The sequence below is a fragment of the Microcaecilia unicolor genome, chromosome 1 (genome assembly GCF_901765095.1).
Source record: "Microcaecilia unicolor chromosome 1, aMicUni1.1, whole genome shotgun sequence".
Classification (NCBI taxonomy): Eukaryota; Metazoa; Chordata; class Amphibia; order Gymnophiona; family Siphonopidae; genus Microcaecilia; species Microcaecilia unicolor.
In genome coordinates, this window is record NC_044031.1 from 164,797,984 (window position 1) to 164,817,306 (window position 19,323).

The 19,323-nt window shown below is 43.4% G+C and overlaps 1 protein-coding gene across 9 annotated transcripts in view; it reads left to right on the forward strand.

The window, feature by feature from the left end:
- MPP6 (membrane palmitoylated protein 6) overlaps positions 1–19,323 on the forward strand; it is a 251,026-nt gene that overhangs the window by 201,865 nt on the left and 29,838 nt on the right. For all 9 annotated transcript variants that reach the window (XM_030201982.1, XM_030202000.1, XM_030201991.1 and 6 more), the window contains one exon: positions 14,115–14,276. In XM_030201982.1, the coding sequence (XP_030057842.1) occupies positions 14,115–14,276 (162 nt within the window). The remainder of the gene's footprint in view (positions 1–14,114; positions 14,277–19,323) is intronic.

Sequence of the window (19,323 nt, forward strand, 5' to 3'; positions counted from 1 at the left end):
GACAGGAGGTATATAGAGGAGATCTACAGGGATGTAGAGAAGCCCACCTCCAGTCTGGTAGCCCCTTTGCTACCTTGGAGGAGGGAGGTCTCCTAGAAGGAGAGCATCACCCTGGTGAAGTAGGAAGTACTCCTGTAGCCAGGAACTGCACACCAGGGGAAGTACTATCCTCTCGCACCGAGATTAAGTCTCCAAGTTCTGCCCAGGAGGGAAGAGTTAGGACAGCTGTTGTAGTTGGAGATTCGATCATTAGGCATATAGATAGCTGGGTGGCTGGTGGACATGAGGATCGCCTGGTGACTTGCCTGCCTGGTGCGAAGGTGGCGGACCTCACGCGTCACCTAGATAGGATTTTAGGTAGTGCTGAGGAGGTGCTGGCTGTCTTGGTATATGTGGGTACCATTGACAAAGGAAAATGTGGGAGAGAGGTTCTGGAAGCCAAATTTAGGCTCTTAGGTAGAAAGCTCAAATCCAGAACCTCTAGGGTAGCATTTTCTGAAATGCTACCCGTTCCACGCGCAGGGCCCAAGAGACAGGCAGCGCTCCGGTCTCAATGCGTGGATGAGACGATGGTGCAGGGAGGAGGGTTTTAGATTTGTTAGGAACTGGGCAACATTCTGGGAAAGGGGGAGCCTATTCCGAAAGGATGGGCTCCACCATAACCAGGGTGGGACCAGGCTGCTGGCATCGGCATTTAAAAAGGAGAGAGAGCAGCTTTTAAACTAGAAACTGGGGAAGGCTCACAGTTGCTCAAAAGCACATGGTTCGGAATAAGGTATCTTTCAAAGATACCACCAAAACAGGGAAACTAGGTTATCCCGATTGTGAGGTTGCAAAAGAGAACATAGTAGATCAGGTGTCCTTAAATAAAAATCAGACAAAAGATTGTAATTTAATACTGTCAAGTACTGAGCATGATGTAAATAGGAACAACATAGTTTGAAATGTCTGTATGCGAATGCCAGGAGCCTATGAAGTAAGATGGGAGAGTTAGAATATATTGCTCTAAATGAAAAATTAGATGTAATAAGCATCTCTGAAACCTGGTGGAAAGAGGATAACCAGTGGGACACAGTCATACCGGGGTACAAATTATATCGTAGTGATAGGGTGGATCGAATTGGTGGAGGGGTAGCATTGTATGTTAAGGAGGGCCTTGAATCAAATAGATTGAAAAATTTTCAGGAAACAAAACACATCTTGGAATCCCCTTTGACTGAAATTCCATGTGTAAAGGGGAAAAGGATAGTGATAGGAATGTACTACAGTCTGCCTGGCCAGGATGAATAGACGGATATAGAAATGTTAAAGGAAATTAGGGTGGCTAACAAACTGGGCAGCACAATAATAGTGGGTAAATGTAACATCAAGGAATGCTAGGGAAGTAAAATTCCTTGACGAAATCAAGGACTGCTTTATGGAGCAGCTGGTACAGGAGCCAACAAGAGAAGGAAAAATTCTAGACCTAATCCTTAGTGGAGCGGATGATCTGGTGCGGGAGGTAATGGTGCTGGGGCCGCTTGATAACAGTGATTATAAATATGATCAGATTTGATATTAGCTTTGGAGTAAGTATACGCAGGAAATCCAATACATTAGCGTTTAACTTTCAAAAAGGAGACTATGATAAAATGAGAAGAACGATGGAAAATGAAACTTAGGGGAGCGACCTTGAGGGTCAAAAATTTACATCAGGCGTGGATGCTGTTCAAAAATACCATCCTGGAAGCCCAGGCCAAATATATTCCGTGTATTAAAAAAGGAGAACGTAAGACCAAAGAACAGCCAGCATGGTTAAAAAGTGAGGTGAAGGAAGCTATTAGAGCTAAAAGAATATCCTTCAGAAAATGGAAGAAGGAACTGACTGAAAATAATAAGAAACAGCATAAGGGAATGTCAAGTCAAATGCAAAGCGCTGATAAGGAAGGCAAACATGGACTTTGAAAAAAAAGATTGCGTTGGAGGCAAAAACACATAGTAAAACATTTTGGAGTATATTAAAAGCAAGAAGCCGTCAAAAGAATCGGTTGGAACACTAGATGACCGAGGGGTAAAAGGGGCAATCAGGGAAAAAAAAGCCATAGCAGAGAGATTAAATGAATTCTTTTCTTCGGTCTTCACCAAGGAAGATTTGGGAGAGATACAGAAATGGTATTCGAAGCTGATGAGTCGGAGAAACTGAATGAAATCGCTATTTATTTATTTATTTATTACATTTGTATCCCACATTTTCCCACCTATTTGTAGGCTCAATGTGGCTTACACGTGTGACTCTGGGCAAGTCACTTAACCCTCCATTGCCCCTGGTACAAAATAAGTACCTGAATATATGTAAACTGCTTTGAATGTAGTTGCAAAAACCCCAGAAAGGCAGTATATCAAGTCCCATTTCCCTTTCCCCTTTCCCCCCTTACATAGTACCAGAGAGGCGTTTGCAGACTCCGGTGTAAACAAATACAAAGTAATGTTGTGGTATATAATCCTAGAGGATGTAATGGGGCAATTTGACAAATTGAAGAGTAGCGAATCTCCTGGATCAGATGGTATTCATCCCAGAGTACTGATAGAATTGAAAAATGAACTAGCTGAACTATTGTTGGTAATATGTAATTTATCTTTAAAATCGAGCATGGCACCAGAAGATTGGAGGGTAGCCCGTGTTACGCAGATATTTAAAAAAGGTTCGAGAGGACATACGGAAAATTATAGACCGGAGAGCCTGACATCTGTGCCGGGCAAAATGTTAGAGACTATTATAAAGAACAAAATTACAGAGCATATTCAAAAGCATTGATTAATAAGACAAAGCTAACATGAATTTAGTGAAGGAAAATGTTTCCTGACCAATCTATTACATTTCTTTGAAGGGGTGAACAAACGTGGATAAAGGTGAGCCGGTTGATATTGTGTATCTGGATTTTCAAAAGACATTTGACAAAGTACTTCATGAAATACTCCATAGGAAAATGAAGAGTCATGGGATAGGAGGTAGTGTTCTATTGTGTATTAAAAACTGGTTAAAGGATAGAAAACAGAGAGTAGGGTTAAATGGTCAGTATCTCAAAGGAGAAGGGTAGTTAGTGGGGTTCCCCGGGGGTCTGTACTAGGACCGGTGCTTTTTAACATATTTATAAATGACCTAGAGATGGGAGTAACTAGTGATGTAATTAAATTTGCTGACTACACAAAGTTATTGAAAGTTGTTAAATCGCAGGAGGATTGTGAAAAATTACAAGAGGATCTTATGAGACTGGGCATCTAAATGCCAGATGACGTTGAATGTGAGCAAGTGCAAAGTGATGTATGTGGGAAAGAGGAATCCGAATTATAGCTACGTAATGCAAGGTTCCACGTTAGCAGTCACCAACCAAGAAAGGGATCTAGGTGTCATCGTTGATGATACGTTGAAACCTTCTGCTCAGTGTGCTGCGGCAACTATGAAAGCAAATAGAATATTAGGTATTATTAGGAAAGGAATGGAAAACAAAAATGAGGATATTTTAATGCCTTTGTATTGGTCCATGGTGCGACCACACCTCAAGTATTGTGTTCAATTCTGGTCTCCGCATCTCAAAAAAGATATGGTGTAATTAGAAAAGGTGCAGAGAAGTGCGATGAAAATGATAATGGGGTTGGGACGATTTCCCTATGAGGAAAGGCTAAAGCAGCTAGGGCTCTTCAGCTTGGAGAAAAGACGGCTGAGGGGAGATATGATAGAGGTCTATAAAATGGACTGGAAAGAGTAGACGTGAAGCGTCTGTTTACTGTTTCCAAAAATACTAGGACTAGGGGGCATGCGATGAAGCAACAAAGTAGTAAATTTAAAACGAATCAGAGAAAATGTTTCAACTCTGGAATTTGTTGCCAGAGAATGTGGTAAAGGCAGTTAGCTTAGCGGGATTTAAAAAAGGTTTGGACAGCTTCCTAAAGGAAAAGTCCATAGACCATTATTAAAATGGACTTGGGGAAACTCCACTGCTTATTTCTGGGATAAGCAGCATAAAATGTTTTGTACTTTTTGGGATCTTGCCAGGTATTTGTGACCTGGATTGGCCACTTTTGGAAACAGGATGCTGGGCTTGATGGACCTTTGGTCTGTCCCAGTATGGCAGTACTTATGTACTTATGTAGTTAATATTGGTGAGAGGGGCGACCCCTGTGGCACCCCAGTTCTGGAACCTAAGCATCAGAGAACATAAGAACATAAGAGTAGCCATACTGGGTCAGACCAATGGTCCATCAAGTCCAGTATCTTGTTCTCCAAACAGTGGCCAAGCCAGTTCACAAGTACCTGGCAGAAACCCAAATCGTGGCGACACTCCATACTACAAATCCCAGGGCAAGCAGTTGCTTCCCATGTCAGACTATGGATATTTCCTCCAGGAATTTGTCCAAACCTTTTTTAAACCCAGATACGCTAACCGCTGTTACCACCTCCTCTGGCAAGTAGTTCCAGAGCTTAACTAGTCGTTGAGTGAAAAAAATATTTCCTCCTATTTGTTTTAAAAGTATTTCCATGTAACTTCCTTGGGTGTCCCCTAGTCTTTGTACTTGTGAAACGAGTAAATAATTGATTTACTTCTACTCGTTCTACATCACTCAGGATTTTGTAGACTTCAATCATATCTCCCCTCATCTGTCTCTTTTCCAAGCTGAAGAGCCCTAACCTCTTTAACCTTTCCTCATGCAAGAGGAATTCCATCCCCTTTATCATTTTAGTCACTCTTCTTTGATCCTTTTCTAATTCCACTATGTCTTTTTTTGAGATACGGTGACCAGACCTGAACACAATACTCAAGGTATTATTAGGTACTTTCCTAATAATTCCTAGCATCCTGTTTGCTTTATTGGCTGCTGTCACACACTGAGCAGAAGATTTCAGCATATTATCTACAACAACACCCAGATCTTTTTCTTGAGTTCTGGCCCTCAAGGTGGACCCTAGCATCAGGTAACTGTGATTCGGATTCTTTCCAATGTGCATCACCTTGCCTTTGTCCACATTAAATTTCATCTGCCATTTGGATGCCCAGTCTTCCAGTTTCCTAATGTCTTCCTGCAATATTTTACAGTCTGCACATGTATCATCTGCAAATTTGATCACATCAGTCGTCTTTCCGATTTCCATATCATTTATAAATATGTTAAATATTATTGGTCCCAGTACAGATCCCTGCGGCACTCCACTGTTCACTCTCCTCCATTGAGAGAAATGACCATTTAACCCTACCCTCTGTTTTCTGTCTAATAACCAATTCCTAATCCACACCAGAACCTTGCCTCCTATCCTATAACTCTATTTTTCTCAGGAGTCTCTCATGAGGAACTTCATCAATAGCTTTCTGAAAATCTAGATACACTACATCAACCGGCTCACCTTTATCCACATGCTTATTCACGCCTTCTAAGAAATGAAGCAGATTGGTGAGGCAAGACTTCCCTTTGCTGAACCTATGCTGACTCTGTCCCATTAAACCATGTTTGTCTACGTGTTCTATAACTTTATTCTTTATAATAGTTTCCACTATTTTGCCCGGCACCTATGTCAGGCTTACTGGTCTATAATTTCCCAGATCACCCCTAAAATCCTTTTAAAAATCGGCATCTCATTGGCCTCCCTCCAATCTTCAGGTACTATGGACGTTTTTAACAGTTTACATATTACTAACAACAGATCAACAATTTCATGCTTGAGTTCTTTGAGTACCCTTGGATGTATGCCATCCAGTCCAGGTGATTTACTACTCTTTAATTTGTCAATTTGGCTCAGTACATCTTCCAGGTTCATCGATATTTCTTTCAGTTCCTGCCCGTCATCACCCTTGAAAACCATTTCAGGTACAGGTAGATCTGTTACATCTTCTTCCGTAAAGACAGAAGCAAAGAATTCATTCATTTTCTCCGCTATGGCCTTGTCCTCCCTGAGTGCCCCCTTTGCTCCTTCATGATCTAACAGTCCCGCAGATTCCCTCACAGGCTTTCTGCTTCTGATGTACCTGAAAATGTTGTTGCTGTGAGTTTCAGCCTCTGCTTATGTTGCTTCTTATTTTCTTCATTTGGGTCCTTTTTCCGTTCTTTGAAGGACAGTCTTTTGGCTGTAATGGCCTCTTTTACTTTACCTTTTAACCATGCTGGCTGACGTTTTCTCTTCTTTCCACCTTTGTAAATACGTGGAATGCATGTGGACTGAGCTTCCAAGTTGGTATATTTGAATAACGTCCATGCCTGATTTAGTGTCCTAATCTTTGAAGTTGATTCTTTTAGTTTCTTTTTATCCATTTTCCTCATTTTATTATAGTTTCCCTTCCGAAAATGAAATGCAGCTACAGTAGATTTGTTTTGCAGGTTCATCCCAGATAGTAGCTCATACTTGATCATATTATGATCACTTTTTCCCAAGGGACCCATCACCACCACCTCTCGCACTATATCCTGCACGCCACCAAGGACCTGATCCAAAATGGCTCCCCCTCTCCTCTGTTCCCGGACCAGCTGCTCCAAGAAGCAGTCGTTTATTGCATCTAGTAGTTTTATCTCCCTGGCACTCCCTGATGTAACATCCAGTCAATATCGGGGTAATTCAAATCACCCATTATTATAGCATTGCCCAATTTGCCAGCTTTCCTAAACATTTCTTCATCAGTCTGTTCATTTTGTCTTGGCGGACAGCAGTATAGCCCTAGAAGAACACTCCTTCCCTTCACACATGAAATTTGTATCTATAATGATTCCACACTGTAATCTGTGTCATATGGAATGTTTATTTTATTTGACTCAATTCCCTCTTTAACCTATAGAGCAACCCCTCCCCCTCCTCCAATTTGATCCTCTCTATCATTGCGACAGGGGCGTAGCCACAGGTGGGCCTGGATGGGCCCAGGCCCACCCACTTTCCCTCCAGGCCCGCCCGCCCACGTCGCTCGCTCGCTGCCTTTTCTCCGGCGACCGGCCGCAACTGAAATTCTTGTCCTCCCCACCGGTGCTGCCTCGGTCCCTGCATGCTACCCAGGGGAGCGGAGCTGCCTGTGTGAATGGCAGCGCTGCCAGCGACGATCGAAGAAAAGAATGCAGGGACTGAAGCTAGAAGATCATGTCCATGGAAAATCGCTGCTGCCAGCTGACTCAGAAGGGGCCAAGAGACGAGCTGCGGCGTTCAGTTGTTTGGTGACTAGCGAGTGGGAAAGACGGTGATGCTGCATGGTGGGTGGGGGTTGGAGAGAAGATAAAATTGTTGGGCTGCATGGGAGTGGAGGGGAGGGAAAGAAGAGATGCTACACAGGGGGTGTAGGAGTGAGGGAAATTGTTAGGGAGGGGAGGGAGAGATGCAGGGGGGTGTAGGAGAGGGAGACATGCATGGGAGAGTAGAAGAAAGGGGATCATTATTGGGATATGGGGGGGAGAGAAAGGGATAATTGCTGGATGTAGGGTGGGGAGGGAAGGAGGGGTGAATGACAAAAGAAGGAGAAATGTTGGACCTGGGAGGGAGGGGAGAAAAAGGTACTGCACAGGGGAGAGAGGGATGAAGGAGAAATGTTACATGGTGGTGGGAGAGATGCTGCAAGGGGGAAACAGATGTTAGACTTGGGATGCAAGGGTGAGAGAGAAGAGGAAAAGAGGGAACAATGTTGAACATGAGGGTGGAGGAGGAGGAAGAAGGAGGGAGATGTAGGATCCAGGGGTTGAAGACAGTGAGGGAGAAATGCTGGAATGTGGGTGGGAGGGAAGAGGGGGAGAAATGCTGGTCCCTGGAGGAAGGGGCAAGAGGTAAGAGAGAAAGGACAGGAAGATGCTAGGAGGGGATAGAGGGTGGAGAGAGGAGAAAGAGGGAGCAGATGCTGGGCTAGAAGGGTTGGAAGGAGGCAGACACTGGGATGGTGGAACCATGTGGAAGGCCAAGGGGGGGGGGGGTGGTAAGGAAATGAACGCGATGATGATAGTGATTACGGGGGGTAGATTGAAGATGGAAGGCTGGAGAAGGAATGAGATGGGGGAATAGGAGAGCTAGTGGGTGAAAGAAGGAGATGGAAATCTGATAGGTATCTGAAAAGGAAAAGGATTACAAGATGAAATTTGAGTATTCAGAGAGCAGGAAAGAAAAAAAAGATAGGAAAGAGCTAAAATGAAACAAACATCAGTATGTCAGTGTAGTGAGGGAATGGAATGAGAGTGGAGAAAAGACAAATGAATAGCAGCTGCTTGAAGGAGAATTAACAGAAAGACAGGAAAGTGGAAAAGAGAAACTTGAACCAACATAATGGAAAAATAAAATGACCAGACTACAAAGGTAGAAAAGACATTTTATTTTGAATTTATTAACTGAAATTTGTTAGCTTGAGAAATGTGCATAGCAGATATCATTTTATTGTGTTCAGTAGAAAAAAGAAATACATTTCTGATTTTATTTCTCCACTGTAACATGCCGAGGTTCCGAGTTCAGTTTTTGTCTACATATTTTTAGTTCTAATTTGTGATCCCTTGTTCTGTATTTGGTGAGAGTCTGGGCCCTAGCATGTCTAACACTAGTCCTGACCCTTGCTGTAGCTGGTGGGGATCCCCAACCTACATCAGCTGAGGACCTCCTCTTAAAGCAGCCAAAACTCCCTTCTACTAAGCTTGGCAGATGGCGGCAATATCCTTCAGCCACCAATAACTAAGCATGCATGGGGTGCCAGCATCGGTGACTCAAAGCATTGTTGCTACTGCTGCCTGCCAAGCTTGGTAAAAGGGATTTCTGGCTGTCTTCGGAGGAAGTTCTCAGCTGACAGAGCTTGGGGATCTTTATGAGCTATTTCTCGCTGTCTTCGGAGGAAGTTTTCAGCTGACAGAGCTTGGGGATCTTTATGAGCTAAAGTATATTTTGAATTGGGAGGTGCCGGGGGAGATGTGGAGAGTGCGGGGAGGAAGGGGGCAGGGACAGAGAGAAAATTTTGTGCCCACCCACTTTGGGCTCAGGCCCACCCAAAATTGACCGTCTGGCTACGCCACTGCATTGCGATACAATTTGTACCCTGTTAGCACAGTGTCCCATTGATTGTCCTCTTTCCACCAAGTCTCTGAGATGCCTATTATATCTACCTCATCATTTAGTGCTATATATTCTAACTCTCCCATCTTATTTTTTAGGCTTCTAGCATTTGAATACAGGCACTTCAAATTGTGTTTTTTCCTTTGATCTACAATACTAAACTAGGTCCTGCAGTGCCTTCTAGAGGTTATCTGTTAATACTGTGGTACAAAGTTCAAGTTTTAAAACTAGGGGGGAAAGAGTTTAGATATTAGTTGATAAAGTTTGCTTTTTTTATATTTTTATTCTGCCTATTACTAACCTACAATTCCTCCTTTAAACCCCGATCTTTAAGTTCCCAAAGCACAAAGCAAAATAATATTCACTTACCAGAGAAATGTCCTCTCTCAGAACTTCTCAGAAACAAAGTTAAGTGGGACCTTTCCTCTTTATATAGTTTTGAATCTAAGGGGACTGCTTCTAGCAGACCCTTTCAAGTTAACTCAGTCATCAGGTTGCCGTTAGTAACCTCTGCAAATATTCTATTTCCTCACACCTTAATTTTAGAACAAGATTTGAGCCTTCCTGTTATGCTTTTAAAGTTCTTCGGCTGTGTTCTACCTCTAGAAAAGTTTGTTTAAAACTATGGGAAAAGGTTTGTACTCTATGGAAACTAGTTAATAATGCTTGCTTTTCTCTCCCCCCCCCCCCCCCCAAGACTAAACTAGGTCCTGCAGTGCCTGCTAGAAGCTATCTGTTAATTCTGTGGTACAAAGTTCAAGTTTTAAAACTAGGGGGAAAAGAGTATGGATATTAGTTGATAAAGTTTGCATTTTTATATTTTTTATTCTGCCTATTGCTAACCTACGATTCCGCCTTTAAACCACAATCTTTAATTACTCAAAGCACAAGCAAAATAATGTTCACTTACCAGAGAAATGTCCTCTTCTCTCAGAATTTCTCAGGCTCCCACGAATAGGAAGTTGCATCAGAGGGAAGGCTCGGGAGGTGCAAGCAGTAGGTAGGAGTCCCTGCTCGCTGCTGGTGAAGAAGATGATTTAAAAGATAGTGGGGGCTTGGGGGAGTGCGTTTGAGACCTCCCCCCACCCGATTGCCAAGAGTAGGGAAGGGAGAGATGCCAGGAGTCTTCAGCTAGTGGGACTGGGTGATCCCCAGCAGCCACATTGCTGCTGGGTGGGCCCAGGCCAACCGTGGCTATGCCACTGCCTTGGGGTAGAGAAGAGGGCGTGAGAGAGATTTGGACCTAGAGGCAGGAGAAAGGAAGATATTGGGCCTTTAATCAGTGGCACAGCTGGGGATGGGAGACCTTAGGCCCCCCCCACCTTAGGCTCAGGCTCCCTCCAAAACTGCAGTACCTGTTCAATGGCTGGTGGGGTAGCTGAAGCCCCACCAGCTGAAGACATCTGCTGCCTGAGTCACCCCCTTCTTCTCTTACTGCCTCAGAGTGAGGAAGTCAGCAGCATGCCTCCAGTCACCAGTGCTTGCACTCCTCAAGCATGCTCAGTTCGTACATGGACTGAGAATGCTCGGAGAGTGCCAGTATTGGCAGCTGGAGGCACCCCACTGACTTCCTCACTCCTGAGGCAGCACAAGGAGGAAGGGGCAGCTTTGGCACTGGATTTCTTCTGTTGATGGGGCTTTGGCATTCCTACCAGCAAAGGTATGATACCGAATGTGAAGGGGAGGGAGGGGAAGGGTATGCCCCCCCCCCCCCCCCCCCCCCCAGTGGACTGCTGGCTATGCCCCACCATTAATTGCGCTATTACAATTTTTAATCAAAATGCAGCCCTAATAAAAAATAAAACAAAAAATGGAAAATTAGATGATACCTTTTTATTACATAATACATTTTTAATTTAGCTTTCAGAGCAGCAACTACCTTCTTCAGATCAGGACAGTATTCTGCTGTTATAGTATACTGTCTTGGCCTGTGGAAAGAGGTTTTGGCCTCTGAAAGCTAGTAAAAAAAATTAAAAGTATTAAGTTAGTCCAATAAAAAAAGGATCACCTTTTTTTGTTTTAAATTATTAGAGTGGGATAACATGGCTACTACATCACTTTATTCAAAATTAAAAATAATATTCTTTTTTCAGCCTTTGGCCATTTAATTTTTCTAATCATGTTGATCCGAATCTTTGCTTTCCTCTTTTTTATCTTAATTCTCTTCATCTTTCCATCCAGTGTGTCCCCCTCTCTCTCTTCATCTTTCCATCCAGTGTCCCCCCCCCCTCTCTCTCTTCATCTTTCCATCTAGCATGCCCCCCCCCCCCCCCCCCACATAGTTTCTTTTCTCTTCCTTCCCAGGTTACATTAGGCATCTTCTGCTCCCTTTCTGTCACTGCTGCTGCTCCTTCCAACCAGCAATCACAGTAGCAAAAGAACAAGTAGCAGGTGCGGGGCTGCAGTGTTCAGGTGCATGCTGTTGGCTGTAGTCCCCTGCCCCAGAACAGGAATTGACGTCAGAGGGGGTAGAGGACTGTTGGAGTCAACAGCATGCGCCTGAACAATACGGCTCTGCGCCTTCTTGTTTTTGCTGCTGGTTGGAAGAAGCAGCAGTGGCAAAGGGCGGGAGGTGGGTTAGGTTATGTTAGCTTTTGTTTGAAGCAGCAAAAAATGTTTGGGGACTGGACCAGTTCCGGTCCACAGACTGGATGGTTGGGAAACACTGATCTAGTATACTGTAGAGCAATTGGAATTCTGTTGGAATGTGCAACGGCAGTGGCATATATAAACAAACAAGGAGGAACAAGAAGACAAGTTGCAGAAGAGGTAAAACTTGATGAAATAGGTGGGAAAGAATCTGAAAGATGTTTCAGTGGCTCATGTACCAGGAATCCAAAATGTGCAAGTGGAATTCATCAGAAATGCAGTGGATCCAAGAGAATGGAGTCTCACAGAAGAGGCCTTTTCCCAAGAAGTACACCACTGAAGCCTGCCAGTCCTCAATGGCAGCATCACAGAATGTGAAGTACTATTCTTCTGTAATTTTTTTTTTGTTGTTACATTTGTACCCTGCGCTTTCCCACTCATGGCAGGCTCAATGCGGCTTAAGTGGGGCAATGGAGGGTTAAGTGACTTGCCCGAGTCACAAGGAGCTGCCTGTGCCTGAAGTGGGAATCGAACTCAGTTCCCCAGGACCAAAGTCCACCACCCTAACCACTAGGCCACTCCACTCGCAGAAAAGCTCCAGGTCAGCAGGAATAGAAGCTTTGATTGAACTCTGACCATTGACAGAACTTCTGTATGTCTTTTCTTCCATGGCTTCTCCATGGCCAGGATATTACAGCAGGTACAGAAGCATGCAGCACTGGTAATTCACATGGCTCTGTCCCGGCCTGGGAGGCCTTGGTATGGAAATCTGGTGAGAATAAATGTGGAGGAGCCTCTATTTTCCAGCAAGACTGCCTTCTTGGTCAGTCAGCATGCAGGTCACCTCTGTATTTTGTCTTCTGGCTTAGCTCTTGTAGAAGGCGCGATTAAACAAGAAAGGCTACTCAGGAAGAGTGATCTCGACCCTTTTGTCTTCCAGAAAGAAATCATCCACTTTGGTGTATATTAGGTAATGGAGAAGCTTTAATGTCTGGTGTGTAGAAAAAAACCTAGTTCCTTTCCAATCATCCATTTCTGACATTTTAGATTTCTTTCAGGATGGACTGGATAAGGGATTAGCTCTTGCATTCTTGAAGGTATAGGTGACAGTATTAGCTTGTTTCAAAGGACTAGGGCAAGGTAGGAGTTTATTCTCCCACCAAGATGTAGTATTTTTTTTTCAGAGCAGTAAAATTGATTAATCCTCATCATCATTCAGTCTTTCCTTCTTAGGATTTGAACCTAGTCTTGCCTGTTCTAGCGCTCTTTGAACCTCTAAGGAGAGCTTCCGTGAAGGATCTTACTCTTAAAGTGTTATTCTCGTTTCCACCTTTTTTTTTCCAATGAGAAGGTAGTAATACACTGGTACCATCCTTTTCTTCCTAAAGAGGTTTCCACTTTTCATTTAAACCAGGCCATCTCTGCCTGTTTTTAAGAAGAGAGAAATAAATAAGCATCTTCAATCTTGCACAAGTTGGATGTGGGCTGAGTGTTGAAAGAGTATCTTAAGAGAATGGTTGCGCTAAAGAAAGCAGGTTATCTGTTTTTGTTTGGAGGAGCCTATAAGGGAAAAACCGGTGTCTAAAGTATATTTTCTGTGGGCATCCGATACTTTCAGTTTTAGAAGCTGACAACTAGAGGTCAGTTTAATTCTTGGGCAGAACACTTCAAATCCACCTCATTAAATTTGTAAAGCAGCAACTTGTCTGCTGCATTGTTATTCAAATACTGGCTAGGCAAGCAGCATCACAGGGCTCTTAAGCTATGGCATCACAATTCATTAGTTTCTCAGTCTCCACCTGTTTGTAGGATAGTACAAACCCAAGCTTTTGAACTGGTCTGGAAGAACTCAAGGAAAGAAAATTATCAGTTTAAACCTAATTTAACCATTTTTCTCTAACAAGTGATGGCTCAGCTCAGTGGAAATTGGAAAATAATGGAAGACATTTCAGTTTCCTGCAAGCAAAAATCACTCTTGTCAAGTATCCCAAAGGCAATGTAAGGCTTCCTTTATTAAGTCATTAATTAAGCCAAGGGTTCTCAAGCCAGTCCTCAGAACACCCCAAGATAGTCAGTTTTTCAGGATATCAACAATAAATATGCATGAGAGAGATTCGTATATAGTAGAGGCAGTGTAATATTTATCTCAAGGATATTCATTATGGATACCTTGAAGATCAGACTGGCTTGCTGTGTCCCAAGGACTGGGTTGAAAACCCCTGAACTAAGCAGGAATATCTTGTCAATGTAAATTGACTACTCTTTTGCAATATTATTCAGAGAATTAGGAAAGTATCTCTTGTCTGTGGACACATTGCCAGTTCATCCTTGTTTCTCATCCACCTATTTAAGAGCTCGCAAGAGTTTGTGTAGAGAGCAGGGTGAAGCATATTTTTATGTAGGAATCAAAAAGCACACACTATTTTTTTTTATTCTGTGCGTTATTAGTATTTGTAGTGACTTGATCTGTGTTTTAATGTTTGCATTTATTCTTATACAGAATTTGATCGCCATGAAATCCAGATATATGAGGAGGTAGCACGGATGCCTCCCTTTCAGAGGAAGACACTAGTATTAATCGGCGCCCAGGGAGTTGGTCGAAGAAGTTTAAAAAACAGACTTATAGTACTCTACCCTTCTAGATTTGGAACAACAGTGCCATGTAAGTTCTTTTTTTTTATGATAATTTCTGAAGATTGATTGCATTATCTTGTTAATACAGTGGGAGTGCATTCTTTATATAAGTTTGCAAATTGAAGTCTATTACACTGGTTACAGGTAAAAAAGAAGAAATATATGATATATACACAGAACAGGTTTTGTTCAGTTGAAAATCACAATCTGTGCCATGTTAAATCTGTTTATTTTGGATACCTTTTTGTATGTAAATGGTGATCATTATAGTGCAGCAATTCTAGAAAGAAAATGCTAGTACAAATGTATGTTTACAGTGGTGGAAATAAGTATTTGATCCCTTGCTGATTTTGTAAGTTTGCCCACTGACAAAAGACATGAGCAGCCCATAATTGAAGGGTAGGTTATTGGTAACAGTGAGAGATAGCACATCACAAATTAAATCCGGAAAATCACATTGTGGAAAGTATATGAATTTATTTGCATTCTGCAGAGGGAAATAAGTATTTGATCCCCCACCAACCAGTAAGAGATCTGGCCCCTACAGACCAGGTAGATGCTCCAAATCAACTCGTTACCTGCATGACAGACAGCTGTCGGCAATGGTCACCTGTATGAAAGACACCTGTCCACAGACTCAGTGAATCAGTCAGACTCTAACCTCTACAAAATGGCCAAGAGCAAGGAGCTGTCTAAGGATGTCAGGGACAAGATCATACACCTGCACAAGGCTGGAATGGGCTACAAAACCATCAGTAAGACGCTGGGCGAGAAGGTGCCATAGTAAGAAAATGGAAGAAGTACAAAATGACTGTCAATCGACAAAGATCTGGGGCTCCACGCAAAATCTCACCTCGTGGGGTATCCTTGATCATGAGGAAGGTTAGAAATCAGCCTACAACTACAAGGGGGGAACTTGTCAATGATCTCAAGGCAGCTGGGACCACTGTCACCACGAAAACCATTGGTAACACATTACGACATAACGGATTGCAATCCTGCAGTGCCCGCAAGGTCCCCCTGCTCCGGAAGGCACATGTGACGGCCCGTCTGAAGTTTGCCAGTGAACACCTGGATGATGCCGAGAGTGATTGGGAGAAGGTGCTGTGGTCAGATGAGACAAAAATTGAGCTCTTTGGCATGAACTCAACTCGCCGTGTTTGGAGGAAGAGAAATGCTGCCTATGACCCAAAGAACACCGTCCCCACTGTCAAGCATGGAGGTGGAAATGTTATGTTTTGGGGGTGTTTCTCTGCTAAGGGCACAGGACTACTTCACCGCATCAATGGGAGAATGGATGGGGCCATGTACCGTACAATTCTGAGTGACAACCTCCTTCCCTCCGCCAGGGCCTTAAAAATGGGTCGTGGCTGGGTCTTCCAGCACGACAATGACCCAAAACATACAGCCAAGGCAACAAAGGAGTGGCTCAGGAAGAAGCACATTAGGGTCATGGAGTGGCCTAGCCAGTCACCAGACCTTAATCCCATTGAAAACTTATGGAGGGAGCTGAAGCTGCGAGTTGCCAAGCGACAGCCCAGAACTCGTAATGATTTAGAGATGATCTGCAAAGAGGAGTGGACCAAAATTCCTCCTGACATGTGTGCAAACCTCATCATCAACTACAGAAGACGTCTGACCGCTGTGCTTGCCAACAAGGGTTTTGCCACCAAGTATTAGGTCTTGTTTGCCAGAGGGATTAAATACTTATTTCCCTCTGCAGAATGCAAATAAATTCATATACTTTCCACAATGTGATTTTCCGGATTTAATTTGTGATGTGCTATCTCTCACTGTTACCAATAACCTACCCTTCAATTATGGGCTGCTCATGTCTTTGTCAGTGGGCAAACTTACAAAATCAGCAAGGGATCAAATACTTATTTCCACCACTGTATAGAAAATCACTTTTGAATCCAATTTGTATTTTATTTTTGTCATTTTCCTCATTTCATTTTTAAAAGTTCCCATTAATTCGCTACTCCCACCGATATGAATTTTAAAGAAGGATGTTGCTGTGTCATCTTTAACTGAACCTCAGTTATTCTTCAGACTGTACATGTTTAGCATCAAGATTGCATGAAGAGCAGAAAATATATTTTGGGAATGTCTTTTTAAAACAGGGGAGATAGCTATTGCTTGAAATTAGTATGAAAGTGTAAGAATTAGGAAATGCAGTGATAAAATAAAAGGATATATCTGAATAAGGTTAGAAGAGGGAACAATAGACCAAGAAACTATGTATCATAAAGGAAATAATTCTATAATGGGAAATGAGACTTAATAATACCGCCTTTCTGTGTTTTTCCAACTACATTCAAAGCGGTTTACATATTATATACAAGTACTTATTTGTACCTGGGACAATGGAGGGTTAAGTGACTTGAACACAAAAAAAGGCGGAAGATAAACCAAAACAGACCAAAAACAAGGGAGTAAGAGCGCCAGAAAAGTTTAATAGGACCCTACACGGTCCATGTTTTGGCCAACAGGCCTTCCTCAGGGGTCCTGAATCTGACGTTTACAGGTACACCTCCAAGATATTCATGAAACAAAAAACCAAAATACGCATTCTGAGGCCCCCATTCCAAATTCCACAGCTCATGGAGATGCTGATGACGGATGCATCCCATCTGGGGTGGGAAGCTCAAGTAGTTGGGCTTCACACTCAAGGTGCTTGGTCAGCCAGGAGTCAGATCTTTACATCAACCTTCTGGAGCTCCAGGCAATCTGGAATGCTGTAAAGGCTTTCAGAGATTGGCTGATCAACCAGATTGTTCTCGTTCAAACTGAAACTCCGGTTGCCATGTTTGACACCAACAGGCAGGGGGCACTACATCACACCCTCTGTGTCATGAGGCTGTCGGGATGTGGCATTGGACAGTCCAGCAGGGAATGCGCCTCAAGACCACTTACCTGGTAGGCAAATCCAACAGCCTGGCTGACAAACTGAGAGGGGTCATGCAACCGCACAAGTGGTCACTCAGCATGGGCGTTACCCATGAGGTCTTCCAAGTGTGGGGCACCCCCTCAGTGGATATCTTTGCCGCTCAATCCATTCACAAATTCCCTCAGTTCTATTCCCGGCTCCAGGCCCACAACAGACTAGCATTGGATGTTTTCCTACTTCATTGAAGGTCAGATCTTCTGTATGCATATCCTCCCATTCCTCTTCTGGGAAGGCTGTTCTGAAACTGAAGCAAGACCCTGGGACCTTGACTCTGATTGTTTCTTATTGGCCCCGACAGATCTGGTTCCCCCATCTTCTGGAGTTATTCTCCGAAGAACTGTGGAGATTGGAATGTTTTCTGACCCTCATCACACAGAACAAGGAATCTCTTAAAACCAACTCTGTAAGGGTTCATCTCGGTGCTATTAGTGCTTACCATCACCGTGTAGAGGGTAAGCCCATCCCTGGACAACCTCTAGTTGTTTGCTTCATGAGAGGTTTGCTATTGACATAGCCCCCTGTCAGACTTCCACCTGTGTTATGGGATCTCAACGTCATTCTCACCCATCTGATGAAAGCTCCCTTTGAGCCACTTGATACTTATCATCTGAAGTACTTGACCTGGAAGGTCATATTTTTGATGGCTTGTTATTTCAGCTCCCAGGGTCAGTGAGCTTCAGGCAACAGAGTAGTCCTCCGCAGGCACCCTAAAGTTGTGTAGTTTCATCTGAACCAGTTGATTGTCTTGCCAATATTCTTTCCCCAACCTCGTGCCCATCCTGGCAAAAGCGCACTGCACACCTTGAACTGCAAGCGGGCATTGGCCTTTTACTTGCCCTATGTGTCTTCAACTATCTAGTTTTAAACAAGAGCTCAGTAAAGTAATGCAAGAATTGGATACAATTAAACCAGCTTCTAGGACTGCACAGAGAAATAGCTTCTCACCACTCCCTCAAAGAATAAAACCACATAAGAACAGATGGTTCACAGTAGGCTCAGGCAGACTTCGTCATGTGGCACAGAAGCATCCACCCGCACAAGTGTTGCCACTAAAGAATTCTTTTGCTCCATTACAGCACTGTAATGCTCCTGAAAATAGAACTGAAGCAGAGGAAAAAGCAATAAAGTTGGAACAAAAAGACATGAAGGTACCCAAAGTGAAAAGACACCCCCAAATCACTAATGTTAAAACACATACCAAGAAATATAGGTGGAAAGCAATGGCCACAAATGCTCGTAGTCTAAGCAATAAAGTTCATGACCTTCAAGCCCTGATGGTGGAAGCAGACTTAGATGTTGTTGCAATCACAGAGACGTGGCTCAACAGTTCCCACGAATGGGATGCAAACATACCAGGCTATAATCTATTTAGGAAGGATAGAGAGGGTCATAAAGGTGGAGGAGTAGCTCTGTATGTGAGGAATGATATCATGGCGACTGAAATGACAGGGACCTGGGGAAAAGAAGAAGCGATATGGATCACCTTAAAAAGAGAGGATAGAACTTCTGTCCATGTGGGTGTTGTCTACAGACCCCCCACACAATTAGAGGAACTAGATAAAGATCTGATTGCAGATATTCAAAAATTAGGAAAGAAAAAAGAGGTTCTGTTGATGGGAGATTTCAATCTGCCGGATGTAGATTGGAAGGTTCCGTCTGCCAAATCGGAAAGAAGTAGAGAGATCGTGGATGCTTTCCAAAGTGCTCTGCTCAGACAGATGGTGACGGAACCCACAAGGGAGGGAGCGATGCTGGATCTGGTGCTCACAAATGGGGATAGTGTGTCAAATGTGCGAGTGTGTGCACATCTGGGAAACAGTGACCATCAAACGGTTTGGTTTGATATAACGGCTGAAGTGGAGGGTGGCCACTCTAAACTCAAAGTCCTGGATTTCAAGCATGCTGACTTTAGTAAAATGGGGGAATACCTGATGAAGGAGATGATGGGCTGGGAGGACGAACAGGAAGTGGAAGGGCAGTGGTCCAGGCTGAAAGAAGCAATAAATAGGGCCACAGACCTTTATGTAAGGAGAGTAAATAAAAGCAAGAGGAAAAGGAAACCGATATGGTTCTCCAAGAAAGTGGCTGAGAAAATAAAGGCTAAAGAGTTGGCGTTCCAGAAATA